Below are 14,062 nucleotides of genomic sequence, written 5' to 3'. Positions count from 1 at the left end.
GCAAACATATGTTAAAAAAACGCTTATATTTAGAAATACCTTCATTTTTATAGAAAAAAGTTTATAGTGATATTTTTTTTTAGAAAAGGTTCCTGTCAAAACTAAAACAGAGGTGCACTGTTAAACTATCTAATAGCTTTTGTATATGTCAAAAAGAAAATTTCTCACACAAAATTTTGCTCCTGCTCTGTTTGGTTATAAACAAAATATTTGCTTACAAATCCCTCTTTTATATCTTTTTGATACCATTCTTATTTAAAATCGTTTAAAATGTAAAAAAAATTAAACGTATTTAAGAACTTATCGGGCTTAAAGACGATTTAAAGGCGCCGTTGTTATATTTTTAGTGTCAGCCAACGCCGTCTTTAATATTTATCGGCACAGGACTCTGATGTCCAAACGACCAAAAGAAAATAGCATCAACCAGAATGCACTCATAAAGTGCGGTAGACACAACTGTCAAAGTACACCATTTAGAGTTGCCACACCTTTGTAATTTGTTAATAAGCTATAATTTAAAATTTTATTTATTTTTATTGAATATTTTTTAATTCAAATATAATTTTTCGTAAAATGTATTTTATAATACATATTTATTTTAAGTAGATATTTTTTTGGAGCATGCGGTATTTTATTTTTTTAAGATATATTTAAAAAAATCACGGTGGCAACATATATATTTTTTGACATATGTATCTGCTTTTGTTGTTTTTGTACAATTGACTTCACCTTGTAAGCGCACCAAACTTTCTGGGTTGATTTTTATTTGATTTTTTGAATTGAACGTTTGTTGTGTTGTGTTTTTCACACAAGGCGCCCAAACGGCCAAAAGAAAATAGCATCTGTTTTTAAAGAAAATCTTTACAAGAAAACACAGATTTTCCTAAGAAATACAAGACAAAAAACACTTAAAGAACAAAAATGGAGTTGGACGAGCAAGAAACACCGCAAAAATTGAAAACACATAAATTCATAATCAACTATCAAGCGAACACACAACGACAAATGTCAATTTCTCCCTGCCAGTTAAAAATGACGCCAAAAAATTCCAAATGTTTGAGAAAGTCTATAAATCCTAGAACCCCCAAAGCGCAAAGTGTAAGTTATTCGGTGGCAGCTTGCAGTTCTTTGGTGGCTGCAAATAATTCAAATTCTATGCATTCGATATCAATGGCGGTGGTACAGACGCCACCGGCTAAACGTTATCAAAGAGTGAAAAATCCTTTTGAGGCAGCCTTAGCGGAAAGATTACATTTGCCTTTAATAGCCAGGTAAGTATCAATAGCAATTATATAGAAAATTTGTTAATTTATGGAACATTTTAGTCCATCCTTGTTCCAAAGACCAAATACACCACAAATGAGTTCTACCCAATTTGAATGGACTATAGATGAGGTGTCCAGTTTGAAACCGGCAAATGTAGAACCTCATGAGACTCAATTTCATGATTCACCCAATCCCGAGCTTGAGGCCAAGGCCCAATCAGCTATTAGTTCCTATTTTAAAGAACAGCAAATAGTACCCAGCCCTATAGACTGTCCTCTACGATCTCATCGCATAGTTTTGTCAGAAATCAATGGCAATACACCTTTATCCAAACCGGGACGCAGAATACGTGATTGTGCTGTCCAAACCGAACTGACATTGCCGCCTATTTTACCCCCTGCTTTGGAGGAAGCCCTGAAGCCTTATTTCCAGCCTCAACTGGCAGGTGCAGATAAAGAATTAAAGAAATCAAGCACCTCACGCTCTTGGCTTTCTAACAGCAGCGAGGTAAAGGATACTTCTCTCAGGCGTAAACTTTTCGATATGCATAATATAGTAGTATTGGAAAGTGAAAACCAAGCTACACCCAAACAAAAACAACGTTCCAAACTTGCCAACTCTAGTACTCAATCCAATTCTAGTCCTATATCCTTGCATTCCCTGCAACATACTGCCATAGTGGGCAAACTATCCGACTCCTTAGACAAAAGCTCTTTTGGCTCTCTTTCTCCTATATCAGCATCAGATAGTTTGTCTCCCGAGTGTTTGACAGAAAGTGCCACAAAACGTAAATCTAGATTTGGCAATTTCCTCAAAGAATTTGAGGAAGTCGAGCTGCTATCCCCCATACATCCACCAGTTAGAAGAAAACCTACGGGCGAGAGTAATAGATCTCAATATCGTACACAAATAAGTGAAATCTCTAAAAATGATTTAACCTGTAACACAACCTCCCAGGAAGGAGATGAAAGTCAACGTTTTACACCCGAAAGATCTTCTTCGCCCTTAAACGGCTTACAACAGGATAATATAGCTGAATTCTCTGCCGATAGTTTTAATATTAAGGTCAGTCGTTTAAAGGTTAATTGTTCAAAGTCTTCAAATAACACGAATATAGAAAGAAATAGTAAACTTTCAATTAAAACAAACCTATTGAACAATGAGCCAGATATTTTTTCACATGCGGAAGACACGGAGGATATAATGGAAAATACCGTGGATATGGATGACATGCAGGTCTCACAACTCTCCACGCACTCTTCCAATTGTAGTTCTTCGCAATCGGACACGCCTAGAGGCAAAAGACGTTCTGCAAGTCGCAAAAATCTATCACAATCTTTCTCAGCCAATTGGCTGCAAGATGAGGATGAACCTGAGCTGGATACCTCACAGTCATTGAAGATTAAGGAAATTTTAGCTAAAAAACAATTTGTTATGGCCACAAAACCCTTAGTTAACACAACCACCTCTGTCGGTTTTAATGCTGTCGATAGTAAACAAAAGACCGAGGAGACTATAAGTAAAACACCCACCAAGAAAACTTTAAATTTCTATAGAACCGATAGTGGTTTCAATGAAATGTCTTCACAAAGTTCTTTGTCATCTTGTGAGGCGGCTCTTAAGTCTCTGCCGGATAATCAGCAAATGGAAATGCAGCCTCTACCGGAGATTATGGTATGTTCTACGCCTTCAACCAGGGAGAATTTTAATTTTATGGACTGATGTTTACTGCCAAACTTATTATTTGAATTTTTGAAATTTTAGGGAAATTTTTAAAAGCAAATAAGAAATTTTTTTGAGGTTATGAACAAAAATTTCAGGAAATTTTAGATATTTTCTTGAAAAAAAATGTACAAGATCAGGGATTTTTAAGTTAAGGGACACAGTTTTAGTTATTTATTGGTTATAGCGAAAAAATCAAGTTATTTTTTTAGGTCCGGAAGAAATAGTGGAAATTTATTGGAAAACTTGAAACAATTTAAGGGGTTTGAATTTTAAATTTGTAAGTTTTCGTTATGACGAAAGTTTTGAACAACTTTTAATAAGAAAATTTTTACAAATATGTCCGAATTTGAAAAATTATTAAATCCTCAAGCAAAAAGTCCTTAATTTTTTTGTTTAAATCCTAAAATTTCTTTAAATTTATATTTTTAAGTAAATTTTAAGCATTTTTGTTTTAAAACTTTTTTTTTAAGTATTTGTCAAAAAATCGTTATTTGCAATATTTAAAAAGGCCTTAAAGTAAGCTATAGTTTAATTTTTTTTATAATAATTTTAACAACTGACTAGTAAATACAAAAAAATATTTCCTAATTAAAGAAAAAACCCACCGTTAATTATAAATAAATTTTAAGTCATTCAATATTTTTTTTAATAAAATCTACTAAATTTAAATAAATATAAAATTTAGTAAAATTTTTTAAGAGTTTTTTATCTAAAATTCTAGGATTTTATAGATTTTAAAACTTTTGTAAAACGTTTATACAATTTCAAAATTTTCAAATTTATTTGGTAATATATTTTTTTTTTTTTTTGAAATTCTGTTTAAAATTTTAAATTTTCTTTTTTTATAATTATTTTTTTTAATTTTCAAATTTTATTTTAATTTTAAAATATATTTGTTTAATATTCTTAAATTTTTATTTAAAAAATTCTTTAATTTCATGTTTAAACCTAATTTTTTGTCATCATTGTTTATGTTATGATTTTGTTTAAATTTATTTTTATAAATTGGCAATGTATTTTTCATTAAATAAAGTTTTTAATTTTAAAATAAAGTTTTTATTCGTTTAATAAATATTTTCAAATTTTAGGTAAATATGACATAAATCGCCCCCAAATAGTAGTTTTAATTTGAAAATTAAGTAAAATTATTGTCCTCTAATTAAACTATAACGTTTTCAAAATTTCCTAACCAAAAATAAAATAGTAGTAGAAATACTACTTTTTGTAAAAAACAAGGAAATTTACAACTTTTTTCTATGGAATATAGTTTATCAAGACTTTATCTTAAAGAAAATTAAAATTTTTATAAAAAAAATGTTCAAAAAGTACTAAATTAGATACTACGTTTTAACAAAAAGTAATAATTTTTATTAAATATTTAATAAAACTTCTTTATTATGTAATAGTGACTTTAAAATCATAACTAATTTTTCGTTTTGAAATAGTAGTAGAAATACTACTTTTTGAAAAAATGTCGAACAATATTACCCTTTTCTATGGATTATAGTTAATCAGAACTAAAACTTAAAGAAAATAATAATTTTTACAAAAAATTTTCAAAAAGTACTTAATTAGATACTACTTTTTAATAAAAAGTAATAATTTACATAAAATATTTAATACAACTTCATTATTATGCAATAGTGGCTTCAAAATCATAACTAATTTTTCATTTTGAAATAGTAGTAGAAATACTACGTTTTGAAAAAAATATCAAACATATTACCTTTTTCTATGGATTATAGTTAATCAGTACTAAAACTCAAAGAAAAAAAATAAGTTTTACAAAAAATGCTCAAAAAGTACATAATTAGATACTACGTTTTAACAAAAAGTAATAATTTACATGAAATATTTAATAAAACTTTTTTATTATATAACAGTGACTTCAAAATCATAACTAATTTTTCATTATAAAATAGTAGTAGAAATAAAAAAGTACTAATTTGGACATTGGATTTTTACAAGAAGTCAAAATTTATATAAAATATACAAATTAATGTGTTTATAATACGGAATATTGCCTGCAATATCAAAACTGTTCCTAAATTTACGAAATAGTATTAGAAATAACAAAAGTAATATTTACTAAATACAACTTTTTCAAAAAGTTCTAAAGTACATACTATTTTCTGATAAAAAGTATTATTTTTTGAAAAAGTTTAAACAGATTTAAAAAATACTAATTTTAAAATTCCTACAAAAAAAAATCCTAAAATTTAAAGTCTTTATTGCATATTTATGTTAAAAGATAAAATAAATTTAATGGAAAATATATTTTTAATAGTTTATATTAAAAAACCCTTGATTTTCAAAATAAACAGAAAAATCCCTTAAATAATGCAAAAATTTCCCAACCCTTAAAAAAATACCACTAAATACGCCATTAACCCCATAATATGGCAATACTATAGAATCAAACGACAAAAAGAAAAACAAAAGAAAAGAGAAAATAAAATGTCAACAATTTCAAGACACGTTTCTGAGCAAATTAGACAATTTTATTAAAAATCTATGAAAATTTTATCATAAAAAAGTGAAAAAACTTAAAATTTTGTTAAATATTTAAAAGAATTCAATAGCAAAATATAAAAAGTGAATATAAACAAAATTCCAAGGGCAGGTAGACTTAACAAATGTCACAAAGCCAGCAGCAGCAAACGCAAAGACAACAACAGCAGCAGCCAGAGGGTGAACAAACAAAAACGGCATGTAAAAACAGAAAACGAAAAAATAGAAGAAAACGTTCTGAAGGCAGTGGACCAGCGGAAAAGTGTGAACCTAAAGAAATTTTAGTAGCCGGAGCTGGAGGAGATACTAAAATGGAAAAGAAACCCTTAAACACCTCCATGGAACAATTACAAGTAGCACCACGTAAACCCACTACACCCATAGCTAGTCGCAAAGCGGCCGGATCAAATTGGGAAGCAGTGGCTAAGACTACCGCAACAAACAAACCTAAAACCAATAATGAACAAGAAAATGTTGCTGCCGGCAATAAGGGAAGTGCGGAAACAACTAATTTAAGTAAATCAGCTAAATATAGACAAAAAAGACGTAATGCTGAACTGAAATATGTATCCATGGACTGTGAAATGGTGGGTGTAGGACCCAATGGTCAGGATGATATGCTGGCAAGAGTGTCTATTGTCAATAAACGTGGTGAGGTGCTGTTGGATAAGTTCGTTAAGCCACAAGAGAAAGTGACTGATTATCGTACAAGTGTTTCGGGCATTAGGCCACATGATATAGATAATGCTGAGGATTTTAAAAGTGTACAAGAGGAGGTGGTACAAATGTTGCAAGGTGTGAGATAAGTTTGTTTTGTATGAAAAAAAAAAAAATAACAATTTCAATAAATATTCTGTTTTTCAGGCAAAATCCTGATAGGTCATGCCATACGCAATGATTTGGCTGTTTTACATATAAAACATCCTAATAGCTGTATACGTGATACCTCACGCTATAAGCCTTTATGTCGTCTAGTAGCCAATGGTCGTACCCCCAGTCTTAAACGTTTGTCCCAGGCCATTCTGGGCAGGGAAATACAAACTGGTGAACATAATTCGGTGGAAGATGCTCGTGCTGCCATGAGTATTTACAATAGTTTGGCCAGCGATTGGGAGATGTATATTAAGAGACATCAAAAAGGAGGCAAATAACAAAGTGCCTACAACTGGTTTCTACTCATAACCTCAACCCACCTAGTTATTAAGCTAAGCTATAATGCTCGCTGTTGTTGAAGTGTTTTTTCTTATGATTTTCTTTTTTTCTCTCAAAATTATGCACATTTTTTTCTGTTATTGTAAAAGAAAATCAAGTTTTTCTATAGGTATATTTTTTTCAAAATTCTTTTATTTTTTAAATGTTATGCTTAATTTTTTTATTAAATTTCTTTATTTTAATATAAAAATTGTAATTAGAATAACTAAAAACAAGATACTTATATACACAAGGTTGAAAAAATTATCGCGGGATAATTTTTTTTCGAAAAAATGTTAAAAGGAAAAAAAAATATACTACATGCTGATACTTATTACAGAAATGAAGTTTTTTTGAAGTTTTATTAAACTAAACAAGATCTGTTACAGATCAATAATTAATCACTAGCGACACTGTTTACTTCATCATTATCACTTTCTGTTGTGGAATGGGAGTCGGGCGGCGGTGTAGAGTCTTTGGGAGGTGTCATATCTTTGACGGTGATTTTACTTTTTTCCAAAGACCGCAAACGTTGCATTAATTCAAACCAAGGATCCTCTAGCATAGAGGGATGACAATAAGCTTCAATAGATTGATTATTTGCTTTGGCGTGATTATGATGATGCTGTAAAGGAAAATAAACCTAATTAGTTTATTGCTTTATTTTATGTGAGAAAAGCAAACTTACATTGTGTTTTTGTTGAAAATGTTGCCTTTCATTCGAATGTCTAGGCTGAAAACGCTGGTGATGATGCTGTTGTTGTGGTGTATTAAATTGTTGTTGCCTGTTGTTGTGTTGATTGTAATTATTGTTAAATTGATGTCTACGATTGGCTTTATAATTGGAATTATGCTGTTGATAGAATTTGCCATTGTAATGCCCGGGTGTTTTTTCATTTAAGTTAGAATCGCTTGCACTAGTATTTGTGTTGTTTTTGGTGGGTCCACCCATATCCAGTGATATATAATCTTGCGATTGTGAAGGATATTGCTGTTGCGGCTTGGCGTAAGGTGAATTATAATTAAAATTTTTCCTGGGAGTAGACATTTTTTTTAATTTTTCACCAGCACTTGTTTACCAAACGAAATTGTAATTGAAAATGTGTGTATCACAACAAAAGACAAACTATTTTTATACCTGTTTGTTGTGTGTTTGACATTCGTAGCAAGAAAAGGGATATTTTTTCTTACAGAGTTGCCACATTTTTAAAATGTATACATAAAAGTTACTTAAATGTTGCCGTATTTAAAAAAATTAATAGTAAAATTATATTAAAAAAAAACAATTAGTTAAACTAATAAAATTATATTCAAAATTAAATTAAATATACTTAATTATTAATAGCTAAATTAATCTATATATTTTAAATATTTAAATTTTTTAAATAAATAATTTTTTATTATGTTCTTTCTTTTCTTTTATTAATTCGTAGTTGGCAATTTAACTGTGAAACGCCGTTGTATTTTTTATTCATTGGCTTCGAACTCTGTTTTGAGCTGTGTTGAGTTTATTTAGTTGGAAATTAGTTTTGTACGTGTTAAGACGGTTTTTTAATTACGAGGGAGTGCAGTTTGTCGGGATTAAAGAAAATAATTGCATATTTTTAAATAAAACAAAAGATATAAAAGTAAACTATATTTATAAATATACAATATTTAGAAAAAAAGAAAATTTTACTTAAAAATAAATAATTAAATTCACATCACAAAAAGAAAATACATACAAAATTTTATAAAAATTACAAATAAACAATCCAAAACCTTTGTATTAAAATCAATTACACATTTTTAAACAAAAAGTATTTATAAATTTGTGCATTTATCTAAAAAAAGAAAGTTGTTGTTGTTAAAACTTAAAAAATGCAGTCAGACATAAAATTTATTAATTTTTTTTTTAAAGAGGGGGAAGAGATATAAATGTCTGCAAAGAAAAACCTCAGAAATTGAAAAAACAACAAAAGCAAAGAAAAAATGTTGCCAACTTGCCTTGAAAGGGATTAATAAATTTAAGCGTTCTGCCAGGCTAAAAAGGGAATTACAAATTTGCAAATTCGGTTTTTCCATAATTTAAAAAACACATGTTTCTAAACATGCAAAAATTAACATACAAAAGAAAATTTTATAGCTACACTAAGGAAAATCTATTACCTAAGTCTTGTTGTAAACAAACAAGGACACTTTTTTCCAGGAATATATGCAAAATTTTACCTAAAGTTATAAAATGTTAACTTTTTGTAACAAGATTAGCTTAACAAACTGATATTTGTATAATGAATTTTAATTTGCCTTAATAATTTTAACACTTAAAACGTTATTAAAGGAATACTAACACATTTTTCTTAATTAGGCACCCGCATAACTTTTTAAGGGTAATAATAATGCTAACTGAATTGGTTCTTACCTATAGTATTATTAAACTATGATAAATATCTTATCGAAGTTGTAATTTACCCCTATAGTCTGACAAATAAAACAATTCAATAAGCGCAAATCAATACATATTAGCTTTCTGAGGACAAAACTTTATAAAATTATTATTTGTATAGAAATAATGTTTTAAAACACTCTTTTCGTTAACATGATTTATTATTTCCTAATCCTTGAATTCAATCTTAATTTATCGGAAAGTTTTAATTAAATTTTAAAATATTTAAAAATTTATAAACATGTTTAAAATGAAACAAATTTTTTAAACAAGAATTAAATCTACAAATTTCTAAAAAGTGTTGTATTTATTTTAAATATTGTTAAAGTTAATTTCTTTCTTTTTATAAAAAAAATTTATAAAAATCTAAAAACTTTTGTATTTAACTTTTCTATTTTTATTCCCGTAAACCTTTCAAAGATTATTTTCTATAAAATTATTCATTATTATTCTTATTCATTCACTACTTTATACAATTTAAATTAATTTCGAGGTTAAAGCAAAAACCCCCCATTTTTATGCTATAATTAAACCAATTTGCTCTCTTGACTTATACTACCCTCTAAAAGCAATAGTTGCCCTTTTGTTTTCTCAATAAGATTGACAACATTGTTTGTTTACTTTTGTTCAAATACAAAGAAGAAGGAAAAGTAGAAAAAAATCTGAAGTGCAGTTTGCTGAAAAAAAACTATACATGTGTATGTATGTAGAAATGGATGTGAGCGCCGGCTATAATAAAGATTGCCAATTTTTTTAAACAAAATTATTCTCTTTAAAGGAAAACAAAAAAGTAAAAAAGAATTTATTTACTTTATTTATAAAAAACCGTTAATATTGAAGAAATAAAAACAAACAAATACATTTTTTTAAATATATTTTTGTTAAAATTTATTTAACTTTTTACTTAACAAAATACTAGATATTAAATACCCCAAAAATCTCTTAATAATTTCCCCATTAATTTTTGTATTTACCTTATAGTTGTCATTCTATTTTGGGAGTGCAATTCATAATTTTCTACTCTCATGGAGTAGAATTTTGTAATTTGTTTACAAATGTATGTTGTATGCGTATGCATGTATGTACATATGTTTGTGTTTTTATGAGAATTTGTGTATAACGCAATAGGGATTGGTCATGTCTCCATTATTTGTAAGTTTCTGTCTGTCTGTCACTACGTCCGTCCATTCATCTGTTTTTTTATATAAAAAGAATGAATCAATTTTTATTTAAATAGAAAGAAACTATTCTTTTTTTTTGTTAAATTGAATACAGGCTTTAATAAATTTTGATTAATCGTGTCTGAGTGAGTGAGTAAGTTGGGTGAATCAAAAGAAAAAAACGAGAAAGAGAGGAATAAATAATGTACAAATTTAAATGCTTTTGAACACGGATTAAACATGTTGTGTTAAATATTTTTTATTAAATTTGTGTAATAATACAAAGTTAAAGTTAAAATATAAAAAAATAAATACATTTGTATTAATTAAAGTCTTTTTTTACAAAAGAAAAAACGAAACAAGAAAGAAAACGAAAATAAAAAACAAAATAATACTGCCAAAATAACTACATATTAATATATACAATACATATTAATACGAAAATACAGAAAAAATTCATTGTCTGCCAATAAATTTGTATAAATTAAGACCCCTTTGCCTTACGGAAACATAAATTTTGGATCTATTCAACGAATTCAAGGAGCAACTGTCAAGTTGCCCGGCCAAAACACGAGCAATTTGTCGCACTGTCCAGACGAGAGTGTGGGAGGCGGTATCATCACTCAACGAAACATTAAATTTTGTGGATAACAGTGGTGGCAGCAGCGGTGACGTTGGCTCGTCATCGATTGCTGCTGTACGAACCATAGGTTCGGGTGACGGCCGCCACTATTCCCATCAACATCATAATCATCATTCCACCACGAATATGGGATCGGTTAAGTCACGTGCCATCACATCGGCCGATACGAATCTGGTCGACGAGCATAATGTGGTGGCCTGCAGTTCCTCGTCGAACTATCAACAGCAGCATCATCAAATCAATAGATATTGTGGTAACGGCAGTGGTTTTTTCAATAAAAATGATTTACGTTACGACATTGGTGGCAGTTCTCAATATCATCCGGTACGTCAGCCCAGTGTTAGGAGCAGGAGTCAACAGCCAATGCCTACCGCTGAGGAATTAGATCGTAGATTTACAAAAGTTTTGGTAAGTAAATATTTTATAATTTCGTTATAAAATTTATTTTAAAGTAGAAGTTCAGTTCTAGTTCAGTTCTAGTTCAGTTCTAGTTCAGTTCTAGTTCAGTTCTAGTTCAGTTCTAGTTCAGTTCTAGTTCAGTTCTAGTTCAGTTCTAGTTCAGTTCTAGTTCAGTTCTAGTTCAGTTCTACTTCAGTTCTAGTTCAGTTCTAGTTCAGTTCTAGTTCAGTTTTAGATCAGTTCTAGTTCAGTTCTAGTTTCAATATATATCAAAGAACTTTTCTATGTTTTTCCTTTCTGTTTATCTCCTTTTTTAAATTTGTAAACAAAGGTCTATAAATAATCATAATGGAATGAGTCATTAAGCTTGAAATACTCACCTAAAATCCCATTAGGAATAAAACGTTTAAAAACAAAAACATTGAGATATTGTCCTAGATTTATTTAAATTTTAATTATATTTATTTATATAAATATAATAAAAAAAGGTGTAAATAAAAATTTAACTTGCAGCAGCACGAAATTCTCCTAACAAATAAACGATTTAAAAAATACAATAACAAACAAATTAAAGGCGAGTTTTAAATGTATGCCAAAAGAGCAGTAGGACTTTAGAGGTAATAGAGGGAGGTGTTGGTAAGGAATAAAAAGAAAAACTTACTGGGTATGATATCATAAACAAATTTTGAAACTGAATTCAAAATCAAAAACACCCACTGACTGTTGTGCGAAACCAGCAAGTTGAGAAATATTTTTCATGCATATAGGAGCAGTAGTAGTAGTAGTAGTTAGGCTGTTAATAAATGTATTTTTAAACATTTATTCGCGCTTAATGTACCACACAAATCATGAGTATTTCCCATCAACAAAAAGTAAAAAAAAATTGTGATGTGATTACAACTAAGCGGAGCCAGTCACTGTAGAGAACACGCATGAAAGGTTTTTTTTTGTATACAAACTTTAACTTGCAACAATAACATAAATTGCTAGAATATAATTAAGTTTAATTTGTAATAAAAAGCTAAATTATTAACAAAACTAAATGTTAATGGTAATTTAGAAAAAAACAAACTGTTTATATAATCTAAACATAATATTTACTATTACAAGTTTTGCCATAAGAAATTTACTTTAAAATGTCAACTCCTCCATACAAAATGTCAAATGTCTGATTATAAAGTGCAAAAAAAAAACAAGCAACACTTCTTGCATACCAGTCATTTATTACTGCCTCTAGTAAATGCCTGAGTTGACTGTCTAACTAACTGCCATCAGAACATAAAACATTCCAAAAAACGGGTTTCTGAAAATAAATTTATAAAAAAATACTCATTTGGTTCAAGTACACCAAACTATTTGCTACACCTTTTCAAAAACAAAATATATGCAAACTCTAATTGTATAGACAAATAAAGTATAAAAGTTTTATAGTACATTAGAGTGAATGTCAATTATATCGTTAAAAATATTTGTTGCCATAAACAAACAGCAACAAAACCGTTCATTTCTACATACAGAAAGCGGTGTCTATTACCCTAAATCTATAATTTGTTTCCACTGTTCACTGGTTTAAGGTAGACTAGACAAGAGTAGAGGCTAAAACTAAAAGTGTTTAACTGTATTGATGCTGAACTGGCTCATCTGATGCATGACACCATGGGAGCGTTCACGTTGCTCCATTTGAATAATTGAAAAAAAAAACTTTGTAATAATTATCTAGATATTTTCCTACAGTTTGTCACAAAAAATATGTTTGTTCAATTATTTCATTTTTAATTTATTACCAACTCTTTTTTTTTCTTAAATAGATCATTATCATTCTCAACCATAGTCCAAAATTAGTTCACAACTTTCTGGTTCTTCTAGTTGTTTATAAAACATAAATAATTATTTTATTATTTGTTTATTTTATTTTTCGGAAAAAACAAACCCCGCATGTTAAGTTGCTGTTGACGTTGAAAGGTGTATATAACAACTGATTCCACATTCTTGTGTGAAATATTTAGATTTTTTTTCAACACCATAAAATTGCTATCATTAAATAAGTTATGTGGTCAAGTTCGTTTTTGTTTTCATAGACAAAATCAATTTAAATTCCTAAATGTCTTGAATTGATTTAAATTCGATTTACTTTTATATTTTGCCGCAAAAGTTCTCACAAAAAACCTTAGACTTTCAATCAAAATTTACGCAACTTTTTTTAAATAAACTTTTTATATAGAGAAGTTTTTTAATATTGCAAAATCTCAAAATTGAGGGAAGAACTAGAACAGAACTAGAACAGAACTAGAACAAAACTAGAACAGAACTAGAACAGAACTAGAACAGAACTAGAACAGAACTAGAACAGAACTAGAACAGAACTAGAACAGAACTAGAACAGAACTAGAACAGAACTAGAACAGAACTAGAACAGAACTAGAACAGAACTAGAACAGAACTAGAACAGAACTAGAACAGAACTAGAACAGAACTAGAACAGAACTAGAACAGAACTAGAACAGAACTAGAACAGAACTAGAACAGAACTAGAACAGAACTAGAACAGAACTAGAACAGAACTAGAACATAACTAGAACAGAACTACAACAGAACTAGAACAGAACTAGAACAGAACTAGAACAAAACTAGAAAAGAACTAGAACAGAACTAGAACAGAACTAGAACAGAACTAGAACAAAACTAGAAAAGAACTAGAACAGAACTAGAACAGAACTAGAACAGAACTAGAACAGAACTAGA

General features: G+C 28.9%; 4 protein-coding genes across 10 annotated transcripts in view; 3 read left to right on the top strand and 1 right to left on the bottom strand.

Moving 5' to 3' along the window:
- The first annotated feature begins 722 nt into the window (after positions 1-722).
- Positions 723-3,384, top strand: LOC111683592 (protein aurora borealis). Its single transcript, XM_023445685.2, has 2 exons — positions 723-1,271; positions 1,326-3,384. Exons 1-2 carry the CDS (start codon positions 922-924, stop codon positions 2,986-2,988), a joined length of 2,013 nt encoding a protein of 670 aa, XP_023301453.2. The 5' UTR covers positions 723-921; the 3' UTR covers positions 2,989-3,384.
- Positions 3,385-5,424: 2,040 nt separating this feature from the next.
- On the top strand, positions 5,425-7,040 carry LOC111683594 (RNA exonuclease 4). The gene is made up of 2 exons (XM_023445687.2): positions 5,425-6,297; positions 6,367-7,040. Exons 1-2 carry the CDS (start codon positions 5,628-5,630, stop codon positions 6,651-6,653), a joined length of 957 nt encoding a protein of 318 aa, XP_023301455.2. The 5' UTR covers positions 5,425-5,627; the 3' UTR covers positions 6,654-7,040.
- Positions 7,041-7,090: 50 nt separating this feature from the next.
- On the bottom strand, positions 7,091-7,810 carry LOC111683595 (protein kinase 4). Its single transcript, XM_023445689.2, has 2 exons — positions 7,382-7,810; positions 7,091-7,318 (listed from the first exon to the last, which is right to left on the bottom strand). Exons 1-2 carry the CDS (start codon positions 7,739-7,741, stop codon positions 7,091-7,093), a joined length of 588 nt encoding a protein of 195 aa, XP_023301457.2. The 5' UTR covers positions 7,742-7,810.
- Positions 7,811-8,199: 389 nt separating this feature from the next.
- LOC111683590 (formin-like protein) overlaps positions 8,200-14,062 on the top strand; it is a 19,257-nt gene continuing 13,394 nt past the window's right edge. Inside the window, exons 1-2 of one of the 7 annotated variants that reach the window (XM_046951473.1) lie at positions 8,200-8,321; positions 10,627-11,329. In XM_046951473.1, coding sequence (XP_046807429.1) covers positions 11,048-11,329 — 282 coding nt within the window. In that variant the 5' untranslated portion in view covers positions 8,200-8,321; positions 10,627-11,047. Of the gene's footprint in view, positions 8,322-10,194; positions 11,330-14,062 lie in introns of those variants that run through there. The other 6 variants (XM_046951474.1, XM_046951477.1, XM_046951476.1 and 3 more) reach the window with 6 other exon arrangements.

Source organism: Lucilia cuprina, chromosome 5 (genome assembly GCF_022045245.1).
Source record: "Lucilia cuprina isolate Lc7/37 chromosome 5, ASM2204524v1, whole genome shotgun sequence".
In the NCBI taxonomy this organism is placed as follows: domain Eukaryota; kingdom Metazoa; phylum Arthropoda; class Insecta; order Diptera; family Calliphoridae; genus Lucilia; species Lucilia cuprina.
Note: the sequence above shows the minus strand (reverse complement) of the source record. Positions and strands in the feature narration are given on the sequence as shown.

Bases quoted from the DNA above. Each gene is read 5' to 3' on its own strand.
- LOC111683592 (XM_023445685.2), top strand. From the start codon at position 922: ATGGAGTTGGACGAGCAAGAAACACCGCAAAAATTGAAAACACATAAA. The intron at 1,272-1,325 runs GTAAGTATCAAT...GGAACATTTTAG, and splicing joins CATTTGCCTTTAATAGCCAG to TCCATCCTTGTTCCAAAGAC.
- LOC111683594 (XM_023445687.2), top strand. From the start codon at position 5,628: ATGTCACAAAGCCAGCAGCAGCAAACGCAAAGACAACAACAGCAGCAG. The intron at 6,298-6,366 runs GTGTGAGATAAG...TCTGTTTTTCAG, and splicing joins GGTGGTACAAATGTTGCAAG to GCAAAATCCTGATAGGTCAT.
- LOC111683595 (XM_023445689.2), bottom strand. From the start codon at position 7,741: ATGTCTACTCCCAGGAAAAATTTTAATTATAATTCACCTTACGCCAAG. The intron at 7,319-7,381 runs GTAAGTTTGCTT...TTTCCTTTACAG, and splicing joins ATTTTCAACAAAAACACAAT to CATCATCATAATCACGCCAA.